The 22,925-nt window shown below is 51.8% G+C and overlaps 2 protein-coding genes across 4 annotated transcripts; both read right to left on the reverse strand.

The window, feature by feature from the left end:
- Positions 1 to 682: 682 nt before the first annotated feature.
- KAT8 (lysine acetyltransferase 8) lies at positions 683 to 12,792 on the reverse strand. Its single transcript, XM_068969084.1, has 12 exons — positions 11,454 to 12,792; positions 10,080 to 10,505; positions 8,792 to 8,866; positions 8,534 to 8,709; positions 4,766 to 4,819; positions 4,502 to 4,666; positions 3,676 to 3,765; positions 1,854 to 1,994; positions 1,660 to 1,753; positions 1,422 to 1,572; positions 1,145 to 1,299; positions 683 to 803 (listed from the first exon to the last, which is right to left on the reverse strand). The coding sequence occupies exons 2-12, from the start codon at positions 10,288 to 10,290 to the stop codon at positions 739 to 741; spliced, it is 1,377 nt and encodes a 458-aa protein (XP_068825185.1). The 5' UTR covers positions 10,291 to 10,505; positions 11,454 to 12,792; the 3' UTR covers positions 683 to 738.
- Positions 12,793 to 12,807: 15 nt separating this feature from the next.
- Positions 12,808 to 17,000, reverse strand: BCKDK (branched chain keto acid dehydrogenase kinase). 3 transcript variants are annotated; one of them, XM_068969085.1, is made up of 12 exons: positions 16,918 to 17,000; positions 15,959 to 16,328; positions 15,764 to 15,832; positions 15,558 to 15,668; positions 15,226 to 15,273; positions 15,026 to 15,145; positions 14,847 to 14,945; positions 14,580 to 14,653; positions 14,116 to 14,244; positions 13,936 to 14,025; positions 13,321 to 13,479; positions 12,808 to 13,228 (listed from the first exon to the last, which is right to left on the reverse strand). In XM_068969085.1, exons 2-12 carry the CDS (start codon positions 16,151 to 16,153, stop codon positions 13,084 to 13,086), a joined length of 1,239 nt encoding a protein of 412 aa, XP_068825186.1. In that variant the 5' UTR covers positions 16,154 to 16,328; positions 16,918 to 17,000; the 3' UTR covers positions 12,808 to 13,083. The 3 variants fall into 3 exon arrangements, with proteins under 3 accessions (XP_068825186.1, XP_068825187.1, XP_068825189.1); XM_068969086.1 differs by lacking the exon at positions 12,808 to 13,228 and having other exon boundaries at positions 13,317 to 13,479; XM_068969088.1 differs by lacking the exon at positions 12,808 to 13,228 and having other exon boundaries at positions 13,321 to 13,408.
- Between the last annotated feature and the right edge of the window lie 5,925 nt (positions 17,001 to 22,925).

Below are 22,925 nucleotides of genomic sequence, written 5' to 3' on the forward strand. Positions count from 1 at the left end.
TGCTGGGCTCCTATGAAGCCCCCAAGGACCCTCTGCTACGAAAATGGGCCCTGGCTCCCCACCCATTTCTAGAAGACTGGCCAGCTGACGGCCACTGAAGAAGGACTGGCTCAGCACCTCACCTGCTCTGTCTTATGAGCCCCATCACTTCACCCTCTTCCTGTCTTCTGGGCCAGGGCTGCCTCTGAAGTGTTTAAGTCACTTAGTTGTGTCCAACTCTTTGCAGCCCCATGGACTGTAGCCCATCAGATTCCTCTGTCCATGGGATTCCTCAGGCAAGAACACGGGAGTGAGTGGCCACTTCCCTTCTCCAGGGGATCTTCCTGACCCAGGAATCAAACCCTGATCTCCTGCATTGCAGGTGGATTCTTTACCATCTGAGCCACCAGGGAAGCCTGGGGTTGCCTCTGGGCAGCAGGTTTTCAAGGACAAAAAAGGCCCCAATCTTGCCTCACTGGCTGCCATGCCCCCCCGTGAGCCCTGACTCCTGGACTCCGGAGGACTGAGCCCCCACCGGAACTGGGCTCCAACATGCATCTGAGGTGGGGGGTCAGAAGGAGTAAAATGTTCTGAGCACAGCTGGCTATGTGTGTGTGTGTGACATGAAATGAATGAAGCCCATCAGCTCTGGGACACCAGCAGCACTTACTTTATTTAAAAAAGTGATGAAACAGGTCTGTACATATTTACAGGCTGGGGGCAAGGAGGCACGGGTCCAGGAGCAGAGGCGCAGGCCACTCACTTCTTGGACAGTTTGACTTGCTTGTGCTTGGGGGGTGCCCACTTGAGGCAGACAGAGTCCACTGCAGGAAGAAAAGACAGATGAGAGGCAGGACGGCCCCCCCACCCCCCTCCCCCGATTGGGCTGGTCACCCTGGCTGCTCTGCCCTGGGCCCAGGCCAGGTTTCACCTGCAGATGGGAACAAGGGCAGAGTGATTCCTGGGGTGGGGGTGGGGGGTGGGAAGGGAAGCCCAGGAATGAGTGGCCTGCCTCAGGCTTGGTCCTGGGAGCTGGTCAGACTGGTTTGGGATCAGGTGACAGCAAAAAGGAGGCCTTGGCTCCTGGAGGTCCTTACACCTATCCCCCACCACTCACACACACACACACACACACACACTCGCCCAGGGCAGCCCCTTTACCTACCTGTGATGGGTGGTTTCTTATACTGAGCACTTTTGAGGTGTTCCTCCACCAGCTTGGGTGTGACACAGATCACGTGCTGGCCCTTCCAGTACTTAACCATGTTGAGGGACTGGAGGGTGCTGATGATGTCATTCTGAGTGATGCTCGTCATCTGGCTGCACAAGCAGATTAGAGCAGATGCTGGAGAGAGGTCTACTTGAGGGGTTTGGCTGGGAGGGGCCAAGGAGAGGGGATCACGGGCAGTTGGAGGAGAGTCTTTCCCTCTGGAAGGACTTACCTAAGGTCCTTGATGGACAGGGTGCCCCGGAAGTCTCGCAAGATCTCCAGCAGGACCCAGGACCAGTAGCTGCGGTAGCTGAGCTTGCCCAGGTCAGACAGTGGCTTCTCAGGGGAGCCGACCGTGCTCTCCAGCTTTGAGAGCTCATAGCCTGGAGGTGGTGGAAACGAGGAAACTGAGGACCCACCCTGCCCTGGCACCCCTCATCATCGTCGCCCTTCCTGCAGGAACCACTCACTGAAAGCTATGAGGAACTTCCCGTAGCCACGGCGCTGGTAGGGGGGCAGCGTCAGGATGCAGGCCACGTTGTTCCCATCTGGGGACTCCTTCTCCTGCGGGGGTGGGTGGTCAGGGTCTCTGCGGAGACTCAGCCCCTACTCAGGTTCATCCACTCCCTGCCCCCCACCTCCCTCAACCTGGGCTTCCAAGCACCTTTGAGAAGTAGCCGACGATGTGGGCCCCCTGCCTGTCCACCTCGGTCAAGATGTAAAAGACGAACGGCTCCACGTCAAAGTATAGCGTCTTATGGTCCAGGAAGAGCTTGGCCAGCAGACACAGGTTCTGACAGTAAATCTGAGGGGTGGGGGTGGGTGGAAGCAGGCTCAGGGGGCAGGCAGAACGCCTCCACCTAGCTCCATCAAGGTCTGGGCAGGTGCTGTCACCCTGCCTGTTGCAAGTGCCAGGCTCCAGAGCGTAGCCAGTGCTAGCCCGGTGAGAAGTGGGATCCTCACCAGAACGGCCGTGTTTAGCATTGCAAGGAGTCTTAGAGTCACTTTCTGATGGACAGGGAAATGGAAAATCAGATAGGTAGGAGCACTCAAGGAGGTCACAGCAGAGCCGGGCTACTCATGGCTACTGCTGCTGAGTGCACAAGAGGAGTTTGCTCTTTAGAGACACAGACTCTTCTATTTCAGCTCAGGAAACAGGTTCAGAGACAGTGGCTTGCCCAAGATCCCCCAGCTGGTGAGCGTGAGGGCGGGACTCAAGCTGGTGTGTGAGTTCTGTCTGCTCAAAGCTGTGCCCTCAGACTTAGCACATGGCGAAGGGTGAACCTGGGGGGTTGGTAAATATCTGCAGATGAACAACCCTTGAGCCTGACCCCACAGCCCAAGCTATCTACCCCATGGGCCGTGCCAGGCCAGAGACCAATGTCAGGAGGGCCAGTGGGACCTTGAGGTTGGCTGCATGGCAGACATCAAGGACACCTTTTACAACCACTCTCATTTGACCCAACAGTTGTGTGAGCCCAGCACTATTGACTCATTTTGCTTAGGAGGAAACAGGATCTGTAAGGGTGAGGGACTGCCTGAGGCCTCAAAGCTGTACAGGATGGAGCTGAAAGAACACCCACGTCTCTGCTCTGTCTCTTTCTGCCCCTCCACCCCCACCCCCACCCCACTGATGTTCAGGAAGGCAGAGCAGGGGGCTCATGTGACGCTATTTAGCAAGCTATTCATCACAAGGCTGGCAAAAGCCCGTGTTTACTAAGTCCCTGCTCAATGCCAAGAACTGGGCTAAGTACTTGACTTTGCTGTTTCCTTTATTCCGTTAACAAGTCTCGTAGGTAAATATTAGCATGACTCCTATCTTAAAGAGGAGAAAACAGGAACAGAAGACCTTAAGTAACTTGTCCAAGGTCAGTAAGGAAGTGACAGGGCGATTTGAAGCCCGGTGCCACTCAGAAGCCAGCCCCTGCATCTTACACTCCGCTGTCCTTGCACAGGAATTGGGGACCCTCGGTGAGAACCTCCTAGACTGACCAGGCAAAGGCCAAGTTGTCCATGACAGCAAAGCACGCCCCAGAGACCATACATTGCCCCACTGAAGTCCTTCAGGAACAAGGAACTTGGCCTCAGAGCCACAGAGCTCTCGGGCAGAAAACCTCACACAGAGCAGTTCCCATCCAGGAAAAACAAACACCATTTCTTCAGGCAGAAAGAGAAAGCAGGTTTGAACAATACCCTGAGGCCGGACAATCTCCACTCTGGGTTCCAGAAGCACTTGAGCCTAAGCCACCCCCAGCTACCCTCTCAGAAGCCAAATCCCTCAGGGAGAGAAGAGAAACCCAGAAGCTGAGGGTGGCACCATGGGGAGCTGACTTTGCACAGAACACAGGCTGGGTGCCAGGCTGAGCACAAGCCCGCAGGCCTCTTCTCATGCTAAGGCTGGCCTCTGCCCTTTATCGATGGTGAGGAACACCAGGAAGTGCCTAGCGCATCCCCCATTTCCATGGTAACTCTGCCCAAGGGCTCACCTTGTGGTCTTTGCCATCCACTTCATACACGGAGATGTTGCTCTTGCGGTAGATCTCCTTTCCCGGGGGTTGCCGCCACTGGCACTGGCCCTGGGTGGGGGTTGAGAGCAGGGAGGCACAGACGTGGGGTCCCAAGTTTCCTCGCTGGGCACTCCATCCCACCCTGTGTGGCTGACAGCAGGCCTCTGCTTCTCTCCACTTCCCCAGGTGGAGACCCTGGGAATCCACCCTTCACCTATATCAAGTAACTCACCCAACCATCTGAGGAGACAAATCCTATTTTACAGACGGAGAAACTGAGGCACACTAACAGGCCAGGTAACTGGCATGAACATCACACAGCTGGATAATTACAAGTCCAGCTCAGCCTGGCTCTGGAAGGCCAGCACCCATGACAAGGTTGTTTCCTAAACTGCACACATTTGCCTAAGAATCCACCCTGTGGGAAACACACCACCACGCCAGCCAGGTGGCTCATGTGTGTGGCTGAGCATTCCAACCATCCAGGTGTCATGGTCCCATGGCTCGGGGCTGTGCTGACTTCCTCTTTTGCACAGAGGAACCTGGCATGGGACAGGCCTTGATAAATATGTGGTGAGGGCCAGGGACCCCAGAAGGCCCCCATGCCACAGAAGAGGAACCTGAGGTCTGCGGAGGCTCCAGCCACCGCACAGTCAGGCCTGGAAGCCAGGTCTCTCCACCCAGGCCAGCTTTCCCTTGGATCTACGGCTTGTGAGCCTGTCTCTCTTGCCCCGGGCCGCTCTCTCAGGTGTCCTTCAGCCTCGACGCCCACCCCCTGTGCGTACCAGACCCAGCCCAGCCTTACCAAGTGGAAGCGGTAGCTCTTCTCATATTTCATATACTTGAGACAGTACTCGCAGAGCCAGAGCTTGGGCTGCTTCCCATAGTCTTCAGGGAATGGGGAGAAGTACCAGGCGTCGATTTCGTAGTTCCCGATGTGGATCTTGTCCACGTACTTCACCTTGGTGATCTGTGGGCGAGGTGGGAGCGGAGGAAAGGCGGGCTTGGTCAGGGCAAGAGGAGCAACAGGGAAGGGGCAGCTCCGCTTAGGAGCCCTCCCCCTACTTACCGCCTCATGTTCCTTCTCCAAGGCTGCTGTTGTGGGATCCATCTCTGCATAGGTCTGAGTGAGAAAGAGCAGTGGACGGAGGTGAATAGAAGGGGTCAGGCTATCCCTTCCGTTTTCCAGACCTCATCCCTTAAACTACAATAATAACGAGATCGAGCAAGCTCATTTTACCTGGTTTCAGAGCTGGCTGGTCCAAGTTCCTCTCCCATCTGCCCACCCCCACACACATCCCAGAGCCCCCTGATGCTCAAGTTTGGACCATTTGCCTTTGGACCGATGAACAGGGCTAGGATCTAAAGGCCTGGCTCCACTCCTTAGGTTGCTAAGAGCTTCAGTGTTTCCAATCGGATCAATCCAGTTCTGCCATAGTTGTTGGGAGACAGAGGAAATAATAGGTCTGGTCTTCTGCGTCCATATCAGGAACTGGTAGAGACATCCCAATGTGCCTGGACCCCCTTCCTGCAAATGGGACTGCTCCCAGAGGCCCGTCCCACAGGCACAGCGAGCCCTAGGTGTCCAGAAAGGAATTTGGCCTTTCCTCCTACAAACCTGTTCATCCTCCTGGGTTCCTCAACTCACTGGGAAGCATCACCCTTGGGCCAACTGCCCCAGACCAATAATGAGCCTGCTCACAAGGCTCCTCCTCCTCGCTCAGCCTGGCATTCAAATAATGGCCACGTCGTGTCAGCTCTACCTCTTTGTCATCTCTGGAATTGGTTCCTTCTGCCCCACCCCGAATAGCCACTGCCACCATGTCAGATCTAGACAGCTGCTGACAAGGCCTCTGGGGATTCCCAGCCCTCTGTCTCAGCTCAACCCTGCTCTGCTGTTGATACTCCTGTTTCTGGTCTTCATGCCTTTGCGCGTGCAGTTCCTCCCAGCCTCCATGTCCTTCCCTCTTCTACAGCTGCCAAAAAATGCTTACTCAGCCCGGTACTGAGCATGAGCCAGGCGAGTGCCTGACAGGGCAGAGTGTGGTGAGTGATCACATGTCATTGTTTTTACTGTGCTCTTTCTGTCTTTGAAGGCCCAGCACCCTTCCCAATCCCATCCAAGAGGCCTGACTGGATTCTTCTGAGCCAGAATACATTCCTTTCCAGGTCAGGAATGCCTTGCTCAACAACAGTACCCACCGTCTCCCCCCGTCTTGGTTTCCCTATTTTCCAAGTCTTTGGAAGGCAGGGATATAACTCACGTGGCAATCATAGCCTGCCCAGGTTCTAGGCCAGAGGCTAAAGAAGGAACCAAGGCCTGCCTGACAAGTGACCCAGGAAAGCCTGGGACCTACACCAGAGAAGACGGCAGCCTTGCCTTGTCGTTCAGAAGGGAGACAGGGGCCAGTGTCTTACCCAGAGCCCTTTCCACCAAGCACTTCACCGGATGGCCTCATTTAACCCTTTGGCAATATGGATACACAATGCTTTACAGAGAAGTAAACAGGGAGAAGTGAGGTCATTCACCCTTGGGGACTAGCCAGCTGCCATTTATTCCAAGTACCAAGTGCTCACATCATAGGCATTACTCAGCACGAGCCTGAGATGGGAGTGCTCACTATGCACACCGCACAGAAGAAACTGAGGCATGGAGAAGTAGGCTCACAGAACCAGGACCAAGCAGAGTGGGGCATGGGCCTCCGGTCTGTCCAACACCAAAGCTAAACCCCTGCAAAAATAAGGGAAGGGAACTCTTCCTCCTCATGTGCCTCTTTAAAACACATCTCCCAATTCACAAATCAGTCCTCTTCTGCAAATGGGTTAAAGAACTACAAAAACACTATTTTCATAAATGCTGTAATTTATTTAGAATTAAACATTAATGAGGCCCTGGAGAACCTTGCTGATCGTTAACTCACTGATTATTCATTCTTTGGTTAACTTGCTGATTATTCATTCTTTGAGTAACCTGCTGGTTATTCATTCTTTGACCACCACTGGTCCACGGTCATCCACCATGCTGACTGCCAGCTTAGAAAGACATCTTTGAGACTTACTTTACCAGGGCAACCTGGCTGGGGAGCTGAGCAAACCTTAGACTGTGCTGTGGGATAAAGTAGCCACTAGCCACAAGCAGCTACTTAGATTTAAGTTCATTACATTCAAAATAAAATTCAATTCTCAGTACATTTCAAGTACTCAATAGCCACACGTGGGTAGTGGCTACTGTATCAGACAACACAGACAGAGTACATTTCCATTTCCATCACAGGATGTTCAGTAGGACAGTGCTGCCTTAGATGGTGCTTTACAGACATCTTTTGGGTTTTCTTCTCGCCACATGGCTTGCGGAATCTTAGTTCCCCGACCAGGGGCTGAATCTGGGCCATGGCAGTGAAGACGCCGAGTCCTAATCACTGGACCACTGGAAATCCCCAGTGAAAGATCTTTCTAATTCAAAGCATTAAAAATAATTTTTTTAAATGACAGCACTGTTAACCAGTTGGCAGTCTGTGTATACAAACTATATTTGTATCTGAAATAAGAGCTTCTCAACTTACCTTTATTAAAGGACAATATACTCTGATAGTTTGTACCTTGTCTTAGTTATTCCGTTTTTTAAATTTAAATGACCACAACCCAATGCAACTCATCTTGCATTCTACGAATAGCTGTGCCCCACAGTCTGCAAACCATTGCTGCAAAACCCACAATGAGTGCTCAGGATGCAATTGCACTGGGTGAAAATAACAAAAATCTGGGTTCCTTAAGAGCTTCATAAAGCCTCTTCTCATCTGCACACTCCATTTCACAAATCAAGAAACTGAGGCTCAAAGTGGGAGAAAAGAAACCCCCCAGGGGCAGGCTGGCTTCAAGAAAAGAACCCAAATTTTGTTTCTTTTTTTTAGCCCAGAGGCATGAGGGATCTTAGTTCCTCAACCAGGGATTGAACTCACAGCCCCTGCATTGGAAGGACAGAGTCTTAACCACTGGACCACTAGGGAAGTCCCCAAATCCAAGCTTTGGAAATAAATGGCAGGAGTTTCTAGGATATTTCCAAGTCAAGGCTAAGGGCTTGTGCCCCAAAGTAGAACAATCTAGTTGGAAAATCTAATCCATGACTGGGTTCCTAAAACTACCTGCACCTCCCTTATAAACTGGGGATATAGTTTACCTCACAGAGTTGCTGTGAAATTTCAATGAGATCATGTTCTAGAATACTTAGCCTAATACTGTGGCTCACAAGCCAATAAATGTGCCATTATTACTCTAATTTCAGCCCACCCTTTTATATACTAGCTGTGTGACCTTGGGCAAGTTACTTAACCTCTCTGAGTCTGCTTCCTGCTTTGCTCAAAAAGAATTAATTAGCTCTGTGGCATTAAGTTGTTACAGAAGACCTGATGAGCCCAGGCACAGCACTCAGCACAAGGGTTGGCGATTGCAAGCACCCCTAAATCACTCATTCTCTTCCTTCCCTTGGAACTTGCAGGTCCGTTTGTCAATGTGGCACAGCCAAGAGGGGGCATAAACGCTGCAAGAGGCCTGAGTTCCAGTCCCAGCTGTGTCAGTTTCTTGCCACAAGACTATGGCCAAGCTCTCACCCTCTCTGAGCCTGTTTTCTCATCTGTGAAGAATACCTGGGAGGAGGTAGATAGTCCCCCATATACTGCAGGAGCTTAAGCAATGGGAGCTGCTGTGGGTGTGGCACCAGGACCCAAGTTAGTCCGGAGAGGATGCTGAGCCTCCTGGGGCCCTGGGAAAGGGGAGGCACCGGGGGAAGGGGTAGGCCCAGGGGAAGGGGAGGGACCTGGGGAAGGGGAGGGATCCGGACCTTCTGCACGTGGTTGATCTCATCATGCTTGCGTTTTTGGTTGCGAGTGATCTTGCGCTCCGGCTGCTCAGCCAGCTCGCTCAGGTACTTCTCTGAGTTCTTCTGCACAGCATCTTTCACTGTTTTGGTCAGCGCCAGCCGGTTCTTGTCGACCCATTCATCCAATCGCCGGTTAACTGTGAGGATGGGTCATGAGGGTGCTGCCCTTTCACGTTCTCCCCCAACCCCGCACCCAGACCTCAATACCCTGTCACTCACAGCCCACATAGTGTACATAGAATTCCTCTCGGCCTTCTTGATCGTTCACTCGAGACTGGATCACTTCAGCAGAATCTGTGAAGGGAAAAGGCTAGGATCACCGAGAAAGAATACGGGGCTGGAACGAGTGACACTGAGGGGCAGGTTGCCAGTTTCTTGAGGCCAGATTCCGAAGCTAACCTCATCTGTTCACCTCTGCCACTCCCTTCAAACACTGTATTGAGGTGGGCCAGATTGGGGCTCTTATTCTTATACTAGAGACAAGGAAACTGAGGCTTACCCATGCTCACCTATTTGAAAACTAATAAGCACTAATATTTAACCGAATTCAAGTCTGGCTCCAAATTCAAGGTCTGTATTACTATACTCAGTCGTTCATTTGTTCAGAAGCCATGAGAGCTAGTTGTGGACTCACACAGCCCCACTTCCTAGCTATATTTAACTGAACAAGTTATTTTGGCTTTCTGAGCCTCAGCGCTTTCATGTGTAAATAAGGATAACAGCGCCCCCCTCAAATGGTGATAAGCTTTCAGTACAGCACCAAATGGCAGACCATTCAACAAATGACTAAGGCAACCACTGCAAGTCTGGCTCTGAGCTGGGTTGCTGCTGGGTACAGAAGATACACTGATGAATCATGAGCGGTCCTGCCCTCCAGAAGTTCACATTTTGATAGAAGACAGACAATGACAACACAATGGTACATATACCGTAGCTCAGGTATAAAGAAAATGTTGCAGGAATATACAGAAGGGAACGACGCACTCTGCCTGAAGGGAGTCAAGAATGGCATCACAGGGGATATGATGCTAAAAGGATGAGTGGGGCTAGCCAGCAGTAAAAGGCATATGGTCTTAAGAGCGTGGTCTGGTCCGTCAATGGCCTTTGCTAGGAGTGCTAAAAAACAGAAAGGCGACAAAGATGAAGGCCATTCTAAGGTATTTGGGGATTATTCTGGAAATGACGCAAAAAAATAGAAGGGAGGGGAAGCTCGTTTTTGTGTTCCGGGAGGTCCTCTCCGCTGGCGGCTGTAGGGGATGGATAAAAGGGGAAGTCACAGACACAAGGGAGACCAGCGAGGAAGCAGGTTAACCAAAAAAAGGGAATGAAGCCTAAGACTTGGCAAGTGGAATGGGAGCTCTAAAACACAGAAGAAAGACTTTGGTTAAAGCCCAGGCGGTGGGGATTGCAGGCGGCACCGGGGCAAGTCCAAAAGACAGTGTTCTAACCCCCTCAGGCCCCGCCCCGCCCTTAGGCCCCGCCCCCTGGTCTTGGGCCCCGCCCTCACGCCAGGTGCTATCGGGCCGCCGGCACAGGTAGGTTTCTCCGATCTCCACGGTGACTTCCGGCTCGCCGCGCGCCGGGGTCGGCGGAGAGATGCGGCCTGGGGACGGAGCGGTCCCCTCGACCGCCGCATTCTCCCCGGGTCCGGGCTCGCCCTCCCCCGAGACCCCTGAAGTCGCTGCCGCAACCGCCGCAGCTGCTCCCTGTGCCGCCATCGTTGTAGTGGAAGTGACGCCAGAATATAGCGCCGCGTAGCGCCTTTAGATCCGGGTCAGCGACGCATGGCGGAGCCCGCAGCAAGCTGGAGGGCGGGGTCTGTGACGTGGCAGGAGCTCGTTGGCTAGTGTGACTGTCTCCGCGGCGCCGGGCCAGATTGACGTTGACTGTGCCGGTTACATTGGAGTTTTCTGTTTGGAATTGTGGCTGCACCCTAGAGTTAAAAGAGAGGAGAAAGGCTTTCCTGATGTGATGTCTCAGCTCTATCTTTTTAAGACTTCTGGTGCCTGAGGAAGCCAAGATGTGTCAGTTATCGGGCGGCGCTGCCCCTAGTTTACCGGGGCAGAGCCAGAGCAGCCTCCCTGGATGCCTGGCTTTAGGGCAATGAGCCTGAGGTTAACACCCATCCCATGCAATTCCACCAGCCAAATACTGGTCTCCCGTTTTTAAAGACTGAAGAAACTGCGTTCCTTGTTCAGGATGGGAAAAGGAGATCGGATTGGGGAAGCAGGCCGAATTAATCACTCGCACAGAATCAAGCCTTTGTAAAGAAATGACCAAGTTCCCTAAAGAGAAACTAGTCAAAGGCCCTGGACATAATGGAGAGCGTCTTGGGCTTAATGAGTGAGGAATCCTGGGTTCTGACCCTACACTGGGAGTGTCCATTCCCAGAATGTCGTTAAATGTTACACTCTATAAGCCATATAACCATAAAGATTGAACCATATATTTATCTCTTACGTATATAAAACAAGTGCGTGTTGCACAATGGCAAACAGGGTAAGGTGTTCAATAAACATTCCTTTTGGCCACTCTGAGTCATATCTGACTTGTAATTTGGCTATTGGGCTTAGAAACAATTCTAAGAGTGGAATGCTCAAGGTCTAAGGATGAGGTTACAGATCAGGAAACATCTAAGTATCTGTGAGTGATGGCAGTGGGAAGAGCTGGTATCTTGGCTTTGGGAAAATAAAGGAGTTTGGAGGGAGTGGTAAATGCCCTTCTGGCAGCATATGAAACAGAAGAAATAAGTCAGGCAAGAAAAAAGTTTAAAATTAACACTGTAGTATTTGTTCCCTCTCCACCCACCCCTAGAACTATGTTGATGATTCACACAGATCCCACAGAATCATTTTTTGTTGCTTCCTTGTGCTCATATTACCTTTGATGTGCTTTCAGAAGTCAGCACCAGAGGCTTGTTTGGTGAAAAGTCTCTCAAGTTAATGGAACTGTTTTGCTTTGAAAGAGCTGAAAATGGAAGTTCTCAATCTGGGAGTTTTAAGTACCTGCCCAATCAAATATGGACAATAAACAAATGATCATCCAGCAGAGGAGTCCATCAATGACTGTGCTGCTTACCTCTCTTGCCTGGCCTCCTGCCCCTCCCTTTCCTGCCTCCCCTACTCCCTTCTGGAAGCACTTTCTCAACAAATTGCTTGGGTACAAATCTTTGTAAGATGTGCTTCTAGGGAATCCAGGGCTTCTTTGGTGGCTCAGCTGGTAAAGAATCCACCTGCAATGTGGGAGACATGGGTTTGATCCCTGGGTTGGAAAGATCCCCTGGAGAAGGGAAAGGCTACCCATTCCAGTATTCTGGCCTGGAGAACTCCATGGACTATATAGTCCATGAGGTTGCAAAGAGTCGGACACGACTGAACAATTCACTCTACGGAATCTAACCTCCCTTCCTAGCTTCAAACCCTTCCATGGATCCCTGCTCCCTCCAGGATATAACTCACACTTCTTGGGCTATAATTTCAAGGTCTTTCACCCTGACTCCCATCTGCCTCTCCAGCCTCCCCGTCCTCCTCCTCCCAGCACTGCAGCAGCAAGATTTTCAGCCTGGCAAATCACTAGGGTTTCCCACCACCAGATACAATTTCTGTCTCCTCTCAGTCCCCCACTTCCATCACCAGTCCCACCAAGCAGGCTTTAGGCCTTCTTCCTTCCTGACAAGATGGGTGGGAGGGGGGTCACCACCACCTGCTCCCTGGAGCCCTTTGCCCTCCCTACCTGGGCCCCACTGTCCTCTGGGGCCTGCCAGGGCACAATCCTGTGTGTTCTTTTACTTGGCAATAGCAGGCACGGCTGGCAGACAGTATTTTTAACCTTCCTTACTCAGGTTTAGGAATCAGGTGGCTCAAAAGAGTGCCCAGTCGGGTCACCTTCACCTCTATAACCTGTGACTGCTGGGAAGAATCGGAACTGAGGCCTGAAGCTGGGCCAACCTGGGCCTTCCATATTGTCTGGGAGGCAGAAACATTTGGGAAATGAATGAGAGGTCTGCACAAACTGCCCAGCTCATCCCCACTCCAGTTAAATTTACTGTGCAGGAGACCCAGGGCCAATTCTGTTCCTGGTCTGCCAGGCAGTGAGGATGGTTACAAGACCAGGACATGAACTAGTTAAACCCAGGGTCCAGGGGACCTGAAAGAGGGCAGAAACAAAGGTTCATCTGCCCTCCCCACACACGGGGCCTGAGAGGGCATTCAAAATGTGAACTTTAATAACAAACAGCAGGTCAAAGTGGGGTTCCCCAGGAACGAGAATGACGGAGCTGGTGCGGGAGACCTCAAGGGTCCCCACTTCCTCCCCTCTAAGGCCTGGAGGCAGGGAAGCAGTGGACCCTATGAAAGAGGGCCGGTGCCCGGCTCCATGTAAGTCCACCTGTTTGGGGCCCTAAGACCCGAGATGCAGCAGTGTGGAGCAGGGTGGTACCCTGCTGGGTCCGGGAGGTCCTGGCAGGGAGTGTAGCCCAGCCTGGGCAGGCCAACCGGCCTAGGGCTGCGAGGTCAGATGCGGAAGCTTTCTTCCCGGCCATCGATGTGACGGAGCCGCAGGTAGACATCTGTGCCAATGCCCTGCAGTGACTGCAGCCGAAGGGAACCACCGAGGTACTCTGCGTAGGCCCGCGAAGTGGGCAGCCCGAAGCCAAAGCTGGGGGTGGGCAGGGGGACAGGACACGGGCTTCAGAGGCTTGAGTCTCCTGGGCTCCCCAACCCCTCCATTCTGGCCGGATGGGGCCTCACCCGTGCATGGGTCCAGACTGGCCACCACTTTGCGTGTCCAGGTGGCCGAAGAGGGGGCTGATCCTCGGGTCCTGGGTGCTGGCCTCAGCTGTAGTGAAGTGGTAGTCCATCACCCGATCCAGGTCTTTGTGAGCAATTCCCCCGCCCCGGTCTGAAATCCTGGCAGGATGATGGTAACGGGGGTTTGGCTCAGCTTTGGTGGGGGTTCACTACCTCCCAAGCAGTGAGTGCTGAGTCGGCCTTCCTGTCCCTTCCACCCACCCAAACATGGAATGTGGTCACCTGGACTCTTGGGCCTTGCTTTTTGTAAGCTACTTTTGTCCCCCCGCACTTCTGCCACTGACTGCTTAAACCTTCTCACAGGACTTGACATTTATTCTCCACCCAGCACCATATTTCTAACTTTCCCTGCTCTGGGCCCCACAGTTTCTGACAAAGACAAGCCCCTGGGGCCTGCAGGTGGCCCCAGATCCACTCATGTCCAGCTCATGGCAATCTCAGGACCAGAGACTGTCCTGAAACACTAAGTCTCACTAAGCTTGAGGTCATTCAGCAGATCAGGAACAGTGCCCAGAAACCCGCATCCATACCACCCAACTCGCACCCAAGGCAAACCTGATGACGAGATCGATATCATTGTTGGCGATGGTGATGACGACATCTGGGACATTGTAGGGAGTGTCAAGGTGACTTTCCATTGTGGCTCTGTGCAAGGGGCCAAATACCAGTAGGTGGTGGTGCCCCCGCCTCACCTCAGTTCCCATCTGCCCCCTTCCAATACATCCAGCAGCCCACCTCATGGCGTTCTTGAGCAGCTCAGGTAGGATGTAGTCCAGTGGCATTGGGATGAAGGGGAAACGGGCAGCCACGTGTCCGTTGATACGGACTCGGGGTGCATTGCCATACTTGTGCTCACACAGGCGTCTGTGGATAGGAGCAAGGGTTCAGACTCCAACCAGTGGGTCTCAACTGGAGCTGATTCTGTCCCCACCCTCCCAAGGACACTTTGCAATCCCTAGCAACATTTTTGTTTGCCACAACTGGGGAGTATTACTGGCATCAAGTGAGTAGAAGGCAGGGATCCTTCTGAACATCCTAACAAGCACAGGCCAGCCCCTTACAGAAAAGAATAATCTGGCCCAAAACATAAACAGTACCACAGTTGAAAAGTCCTGCCCTGGACCACATCCTGGGCAAGTGCTCAGACCCAGAGCTTCCCTGCCCGATGATGTCCACTTCCTTAACCGTTCTAGCCTCACCTGGCAAAGTCCACCCACTTTTCAATAATCTTCTTCGGTGACAGGCGAGTGCAGATGATGCCAACAAAGTCGGGCTGGTAGGAGAAAGAAGGTCAGGACCAGAGATCACCTCTACCCACACCTTGGGCAACAAAAGCTTGTAAACTTTAGACTACGGAAGCAGCCCCAGGGCTCTCCCCAGGCCTGCGGGCCAGGTCCCCAGTTCAAGGGGGCTCCTGGCTCAGCTCCCTCTGGTCCACTTGACATCCTCAGGTCCCGGCGCCCCACCTTGTCCTCGTGTAGCGCCAGATGGTGGGTGGCCAACATACGGATCCCAAGCCTTGAAGTCAACGTCTTGTCTAAGAAGTAGCGGACGAGCTTCTCATCCTATAAAGAGCAAGCCTCAGAAACCTGGTGCCTTTCCCAGGCCCCCCACCAGGTCTGGGCCCCCATTGCGCTGCCCTGACCTCTATGTGCTTCCGGCTCTCACGCAGGCCTTCCGCTAAGAGGGTCACCACATCCTTGTGGTCATCCAACAGCTGTCGCACCAGTTGGCAGTATCGGGCCTCATCCGCCTGGTCCTTGATCTGCAAGCCACAGAGTCGTGAGCATGGATGGTCCAGCCCTGACCTCTCAGCCCCTCACCCTGCCCTGGCCCAGCCCTCACCGGAGGGAAGTCTGTCAGCTTCTGGAAGGCACGGATGTACAGCTCGTGCTGCAAGGAAGAGGTGTGGGAATTCACAAGGATGCTCTGGGCACAGGTAGAGAACAGTCAGCCATGACCACCTATGGGGACTGCCATCCACCCCAGTTCATTGGGTTCCAACCCCATCATGGTCTTTCAAGTCTCCATGAAAGCTTGGGGCCGAGTCCTCTAGGACTCAGAAACCTTTAGGCAAGTAGGTCTCTACCACTCTGGTTCCCTCTCCCCATCTGCCCCATGGGTGGTGGGCACAATGATTTAAGGTCCTCTCCTACGCCCCCTTGAGGCCACCTTACCACGTGCAGTATGGTGGGGTTGCAGCCAATGATGAAAGGAAGGCTGCGGAAGCCCTTGATGCGGTGAGCGATCCTCACTGGTAACTCCTGCTGCAAGTAGCGGGCACTTTTCTAGAAGAAAGAGAAGAGGGAAGTTAAGGCCAGGGGCTGGGGGGCTGGGTCAGAGCTCCAGGGCCCAAGAGCAAAACAAGAGGCAAGAATCTTACCAGAAGGTGACTGCCATCCTGAGAGCGGCCTGAATACAGCATCATGGTTGGAGTGAGACGGACTGAGGGCTGGAGGGGCAGACGGCCTTTGAGCATAGTATCTCCCACACCCTGCCCCCGGCCATATTAGCTTCACCCCTTCCCTGGAGCCCCACTCCAGCTCCAGACCCAGGCCTCACCGCCCTAGCTGCACACCTTCTCTGCTGCCACGTCGATGGCTGACTGGTTGTAAAAGGAGGTGACGGTCTTAGAGCGCTCCCGTGCCATCTCCACGTGGTGGGTATCAGTGGCTGATGTGGAGCGGGCCCGGAGGGAGAGTGCGGGCCCCAAGAGAGGCCGGAGGGGTGGCCCACTCCGGGGTCCGCTCCCCAGCACCGAAGCCAGTATCATCGTTCTGTTCCTTTGAACTGGACTGGGTGGCCAATAGGGCTGAGGACCCGATAGATGGAGGCGACCCCAAAACTGGGCAAGAAGGGTGTGGGTGGGCAGGGGCACTTCTCGGACTTCAGGGGTGAGCGCCAATTGAGGATGCTGACCAGCTCAGCCTCCGGGGAGCAGCTCCCATCTGCCAAGGCGGGGAAAGGGGGAGTTGTACGGATCTGAATCCAGAGGGGCCGTCTCTCTACGTGAGCACAGGTATAATCAGATTCGACCATCTCTGCCCAACCCCTTCAACCACCTCCCCCCCCCCACACACACACAGGGGGAGCCTTGGTCACCTTGCTTTCTGGAGTTACTATTCTCCAATCTAAGGCTCTATCTGGTAGCTTGGAGGGGAGGGGATCCTTAGACCAGGCCAGCCCGAAAACCTTGCCCCAGATCTCTCGGATCAGCTGCACTCTCGTTCAGGGGGCGGGGCTGACCCCTAATCCGTCGCCTTCAGACCCCAGCCGGGGTCTGGCCTGCACACGTGTGGCACAAAGAACTGTGCACCGAGGGTCGGCTGCGTGGAAGCAGCGGCTCGGGAGTCCCTGTCTAGGTCCCTCCCTCCGCAGGGTCACTTGGTTCGGCCCAGATCTCCCCCATATGGTAGATGCTGGTCCCCCCACCCCCGCCCTCCACGCGCTCTCCAACGATCCAGCGCAAAGGCGGAGGCTGCGGTCGAGTGATGCGAAGCCTTAGCGGGCATGGTCTGCGCAGGTCGCTCCCCTTACCGCTGGGCCAAAGCCAGGGCCGGGGTCCGAGCGGAACAGCCCAACAGTCGACCGGGCCGGGCGAGCCTAGCCGCCTGCGCCCTCTGCCGCCGTGACGTCGCGTGGGCTATGGGCGCCCGGTGCCTCCTGGGAGTTGTAGTTTGGAGCAGAGGACTCGCACCCTCGCGCCCAGTCCAAAGAGGTTATGTCCCTGCTCCTAGACCATCCAAATAACTCCAGAGTTACCTGGTCTCTCTGGAAAGCGGGCCCTCGGGAAAGAAATGGGACAGGGCGAGAATACCCTGAGATGCAACGTGCACAGACCAAACGCTATCTGGATTCCCTCTCTGAGGTCTGGTCCTTCTCCTCAAGGTCTTGACTCATTTGTGGAAAACCAAAGTGCCTGGTTCAAAACCCAGCTCAGTCACTCACTATCTGGGGCAACTTACTTAAACTACTCAATCCTTAAATTCCTGTCTTGGTAAAATGAGATTGTATCAACCTTGCAGTTGTGTTGTTACATGAATTTATACATGTAAAGTGCCTAGAATAGTGCTGGGCATGGAATTAACACTATATTAGCTATTGTTATTAATATTATTACTAATTAGTGTCAGCAACAAACACTGATTAGGTGACATTTCTGTGCTAGGAGAGATTTGGTCTTGAGTTAATAGACCCTTGTCGACCCTGTAAAGGAAGTAGGACTCAGCAACTCCTGGGAGCTGGAATGGGAAGGGCGTATCATGACAGAGAAGAGCCTAGAGCCTTGTGGAGTCAGAGGAGAGGGGTTGAATGAGGTGACCAGACCTGTATTTGACCTGAGGTAGTAAGAAGTTATTGAGGGAGTTTAACGGAATAGATCTGCGTCTTAGAACCCTTTGGCTACAGTGATTAGGATGTGAGACCAAATGCAGAGACTACTGAAAGGAACAATTTTTTTTCCAAGCAGGAGACGATGGGAGAAAGACTTTTCAGTGTGTTTGTGTGTACTTGAACTGACTGGATTCTAAATATTTTAAAAATTTAAAGAAGCAAGTAAGCAGATGTCTTTGAAGCTATCTTTTTTTTTTTTTTTCCTTTTTCGGCTACGATCTACCCCTTGCGGAATCTTGGGTCCGGAACCAGGGATTAAATCTGGGCCCTCCGCAGTGAAAGCTGGACCCTTTACCACCAGCTAGCCTGCCTGAGGAATTGGCTGGAAAGTCTGCACAGATCATGAGGAAGGGGCTCCCTGAGTCTCTGGATTTCTTCTTCGCCCCTCATCCCCACACCATTCCCACTCTCTTTTCCCGCATCCTGGCGCTATCCTGGAGTGAAGCCGGAGGAGGCTGGAGGCAGCCAGGGCTTGAGCCAGCGGAAGAAGGCAGAGGGGAGGATGCTTCCGGTGGGAGGCCAGCGTGCCCATAGAGGCAAAGAAGTGCTTGCAGTGTGCCAGAACTCTGTGCTCTCGTGGCCGCGGCGAGGCCGGGAATGCGGGAGACGGCTGCTGTCACAGAGTCTGCAGACATCCGGGAAGAGCCTCACCTCGTTTGACCCTGCACGCTGGCCCAGAGCCCTGCCGGGACTCGCTGCTGCCTCCCGGCGGTAGAGGTTGGACATGCACCACCGCGAGTGCCCCGCCAGTCAGGCCCTTGTTTAAGAGATTGACGTGTTCGTTTCATCTTCATAACAGTACCTCTGAGGTAGGTACTATTAATATCCTCATTTTTCACAGGACGGGATAGAGCCCCAGAAAGATTATACGGGAGATTTCCCTGATGGTCAGTGGTTAAGACTACTTGCTGCAGATGCATGGGGCCCAGGTTCCATCCCTGGTCAGGGAAAGAGATCCCGCATGCCAGCAAGGAAGATTCCACCGTGCCCCAAGACCCGGTGCAGCCAAATAAATTTTTTAAAAAGAGATTAAATAACTTGTCCCCTCCCTCCTCTCTGTCCTTACCTCCCATTACACTGGCCCACCTATTTTCCCCTAAACATACTTAGGCACATCCCACCTCTCAGGAGCTGTTTCCTCTGTTTCGAACACCCTTCCCCTCTACATAGCTTACTCCCTCACCTCCTCAAAGCTTTTGCCCGAATGTAAGTTGGACGAAGCCCAACTTGATAATCCTACTTAAAATTGCAATCGCCCCCATTCCCCTCTGGTTAGTATGGCTTCCCGGGTAAAGCTAGTGGTAAAGAGCCTGCCTGCCAATGGAGGAGACCTAAGAGATGTGGGTTTGATCCCTGGGTCGGGGAGATCCCATGGAGAAGGAAGCGACCACCCACCCCAGTATTCTTGCCTGGAAAATCCCATGGACCGAGGAGCCTGGCGGACTACAGTCTATAAGGTCCCACAGGGTCGGACATGACTGAGCAACTTAGTAGCAGTAGCAGCCATTCCCCTCACACTGCTTTACTCAGTTATTTATTTATTTGGCTGGACTTCAAGGCTTTGGGGCTCTTAGTTCTGGGACCAGGGACTGAACCATGACTCCCTTGAGTGAAAAATGCTGAGTTCTAACCACTGGACTGCCTGGGAATTTCTTCTGCTCTACTCTCTATTTCATCCATAGCATTTATCACCAACAACATATTATATGAATTTCTTATATTAATTACTCGTTTTTTTCCCCTAAAATGTAAGACCAATGTATGAATATTTGTCTGCTATACTGATTTATCTTGTGGCCCTAACACAGTCTCTGGCATGTAACAGGTGCTCAATAAACATTTGTTAAATCAATGAAAGAAACATTGGGCTCTCTGAGCTGTTGAAAGGCAGAGTGACAAAGCTACATCTTTATTTTATTTTTTATTTTTATTTTTAAAGGATCAATTTGATTGTTGCATGGAGAATGTATGTTGGGGTGAGGGACAAATATATCTGAGAGACCAGAGAGGAGGCTACTACATTTATCTAGGTAGGAGCTGATGATGGTTTGGGTCAAGGTAGTGGTCTGCATAAATTACCAGGAGTGAGAGAGACGTCCAGGAGGAGTGGTTTGGATGGACTGGGGGAGGCCAAGTTAAAATGCGAAACCCCAGAGAAGAGCCAGATTTGGAGAAGGTAAAGAGCTCAGTTTGCTCTTTGTAAACCGTTCAGATTTTATTTATCTTTTAAAGTTAATTTTTATTGGAGTATAATTGCTTTACAACGTTGTTAGTTTCTACTATGCTGCTGCTGCTGCTAAGTTGATTCAGTCATGTCTGACTCTGTGCGACTCCATAGACGGTGGCCCACCAGGCTCCCCCATTCCTGGGATTCTCTAGGCAAGAATACTGAAGTGGGTTGCCATTTCCTTCTCCAATGCATGAAAGTGAAAAGTCAAAGTGAAGTTGCTCAGTCGTGTCCACAGCCTACCAGGCTCCTCCGTCCATGGGATTGTCCAGGCAAGAGTACTGAAGTGGGGTTCCATAGCCTTCTCCAGTTTCTACTATAGAGCAAAGTAAATCAGCTATAGGTATACATACATCTCCTCTTTGGGGGATTTCCTTCCCATTCAGGTCACCATAGAGCACTGAATAGAATTCCCTGAGCTATACAGTAGGTTCTCATTAATTATCTATGCTATGTGTGTGAGTGCTCAGTTGTGTCCAACTCTTTGTGACCCCATGGACTGCAGCCCATCAATCATCTGTCCATGGTTTTTCCCAGGCAAGAATACTAGACTGGGTTGCCATTTCCTCCTCCAGTGGATCTTCCCAACCCAGGGATCAAACTCAGGTCTCCCATGTCTCCTGCATTGAGGGGGATTCTTTACCACTGAGCCACCTGGGACTCTATTTTTATACACAGTATCAGTAGTATGGGGCTTCCCTTGTGGCTCAGTTGGTAAAGAACATATCTGCACTGCAGGAGACCTGGGTTCGATCTCTGGATCAGGAAGATCCCCTGGAGAAGGAAATGGCAACCCACTCCAGTATTCTTGCCTGGAGAATTCCATGGACAGAGGAGCTGGGCAGGCTACAGTCCATGGGATCGCAAAGAGTCAGACAAAACTGAGCAACTAACTTTCACTTTTTCATCAGTACTGTATATAGTCAATCCCCAAGTCCCGATTCATCCCACCACACCCTCTTTCCCCTCTTGATGTTCATGTGTTTATTCTCTATATCTATGTCTCTATTTCTGTGTTTGTATGTGTGGGGGAGGGTTGTTGGAGTGTTTTGAGCTGTGCTAAGTCTCCATGATGGCACATGGGCTTTCTGTTACACTGACTTCTGTTGCAGGGTTCGGGCTCTCTAGTTGAGGAATTAGGGCTTAGTTGCCCCACGGCATGTGGAATCTTGGTTCCCTGACTAGGGATCAACCTGGGTCCCCTACCTTAGAAGACAGATCCTTAAACTGTAAACCACTATATCTGTTTTGCAAATAAGATCATCTATACCATTTTCTTGGAGAAGGCAATGGCACCCCACCCCAGTACTCTTGCCTGGAAAATCCATGGATAGAGGAGCCTGGTAGCCTGCAGTCCATGGGGTCGCTAAGAGTCGAACACGACTGAGTGACTTCACTTTCACTTTTCACTTTCATGCATTGGAGAAACCCACTCCATATTCTTGCCTAGAGAATCCCAGGGATGGGGGAGCCTGGTGGGCTGCTGTCTATGGGGTCACACAGAGTCGGACACGACTGAAGCAACTTAGCAGCAGCAGCATACCATTTTCTAGTTTCCACACATATGCGTTAATAAATGATATTTTTACTCTTTCTGACTTACTTCACTCTGTAAGACAGTCTCTAGATCCATCCATGTCTCCACAAATGACCCAATATCATTTCTTTTTATAGCTGAGTAACATAGGAGCTCAGTTTTGAGTGTGTTGCATTTCATCGGATTGAGCTGTGAGAGAATCCAGATGGTAAGGTCCTAGAAGTGTTTCTACTATGGGGTTTGGAGCCCAGGAGCAAGATCTGGGCTCAGAGCTCAGAAGCTGTAATCTGTATGGAGTAAAAGAAGACGTGGGTGGAAAAAAAGTTGCCTCATGTGGCAGTTTGTATTTCCCAAAGATGCTGCACCCCACACACCCACATGAACTTCTCTTTTTAAAAAAATTAATTATATATTTATTTGTGGCTGTACTGGGTCTTCACTGCTGTGCACGGGCTTTCTCTAGTTGAGGTGAGCAGGGGCTACTCTTTGTTTTGGTGTTCTGGCTTCTCATTGCTGTGGTTTCTCGTTGCAGAGGACGGGCTCTAGGGTGTGTGGGCTTCAGTAATTGCAGCACGTGGGTTCTAGAGCTCAGGCTCAGTAGTTGTGGCACCTGAGCTTAGTTGCTCCACGGTATGTAGAATCTTCCCAGACCAGGGGGCAAACCTGTGTCCCTGGCATTGGCAGGTGGATTCCCATCTACTGCATCACCAAGAAAGTCCCTGAACTTCTTAGTTTATGATTTTGACCCTTCCCCTATCAAGAGGTGAAGTTCTGATTTCCTTCCCATTGGTTCTAAGCAGATTTGTGATTATAGTGGAAGGGATACTAAATGATCTATGAAGCTAGATCATAAAAGATGATACAGCTTCTACTTGGTTCCCTGGAGAACTTTTACTGGAGACCTGAGTCGTCACAAAAACAATCTGATTGCCCTGTATTTTTTAATTATTTATTTTTTTGTGGTTATTATTTTGGCCATATAGGACCCTAGTTCCCCAACCAGGGATCAAACCCATGCCCCCTGCATTGGAAGCACAGGGTCCTAACCATTGGACTACCACAGGAGTCCCTGATTGCCCTGTATTAATTATCTGTTGTTGTGTGACAAATTACCCTCACAATACAACAGTTCAAAACAATAAATATTTATTATCTCACACAATTTCTTTGGGTTAGGAATCTAGGAGCAGCTGAGCTAGGTGGTTCCGGTTCAGGGTTGCTTACGCAGTTGTGGTCAAGATGTTGTCCAGTGGTCCAGTGGTTAGGACACTGTGCTTTCACTGGCAAGGACTTAGTTTCAATCCCTGGTCAGAGTACTAAGACCCCAAAAGCTGCATGGTATGGCCATAAAAGAAAAAAAAAAAAAGATGTTGCCTGAAACTACAGTCA

This window comes from Capricornis sumatraensis, chromosome 3, assembly GCF_032405125.1.
Source record: "Capricornis sumatraensis isolate serow.1 chromosome 3, serow.2, whole genome shotgun sequence".
Taxonomy (NCBI): domain Eukaryota; kingdom Metazoa; phylum Chordata; class Mammalia; order Artiodactyla; family Bovidae; genus Capricornis; species Capricornis sumatraensis.

Excerpts from the sequence above, each read along its gene's own strand:
- BCKDK (XM_068969085.1), bottom strand. The coding sequence starts at position 16,153 with ATGATACTGGCTTCGGTGCTGGGGAGCGGACCCCGGAGTGGGCCACCC. Across the intron at positions 14,946-15,025 it reads AGAGCCGGAAGCACATAGAG|GATGAGAAGCTCGTCCGCTA; the intron begins GTCAGGGCAGCG and ends TGCTCTTTATAG. Across the intron at positions 14,654-14,846 it reads TGGCGCTACACGAGGACAAG|CCCGACTTTGTTGGCATCAT; the intron begins GTGGGGCGCCGG and ends TTCTCCTACCAG.
- KAT8 (XM_068969084.1), bottom strand. The coding sequence starts at position 10,290 with ATGGCGGCACAGGGAGCAGCTGCGGCGGTTGCGGCAGCGACTTCAGGG. Across the intron at positions 8,710-8,791 it reads CTATGTACACTATGTGGGCT|TTAACCGGCGATTGGATGAA; the intron begins GTGAGTGACAGG and ends CCATCCTCACAG. Across the intron at positions 804-1,144 it reads TAAGAAACCACCCATCACAG|TGGACTCTGTCTGCCTCAAG; the intron begins GTAGGTAAAGGG and ends TTCTTCCTGCAG.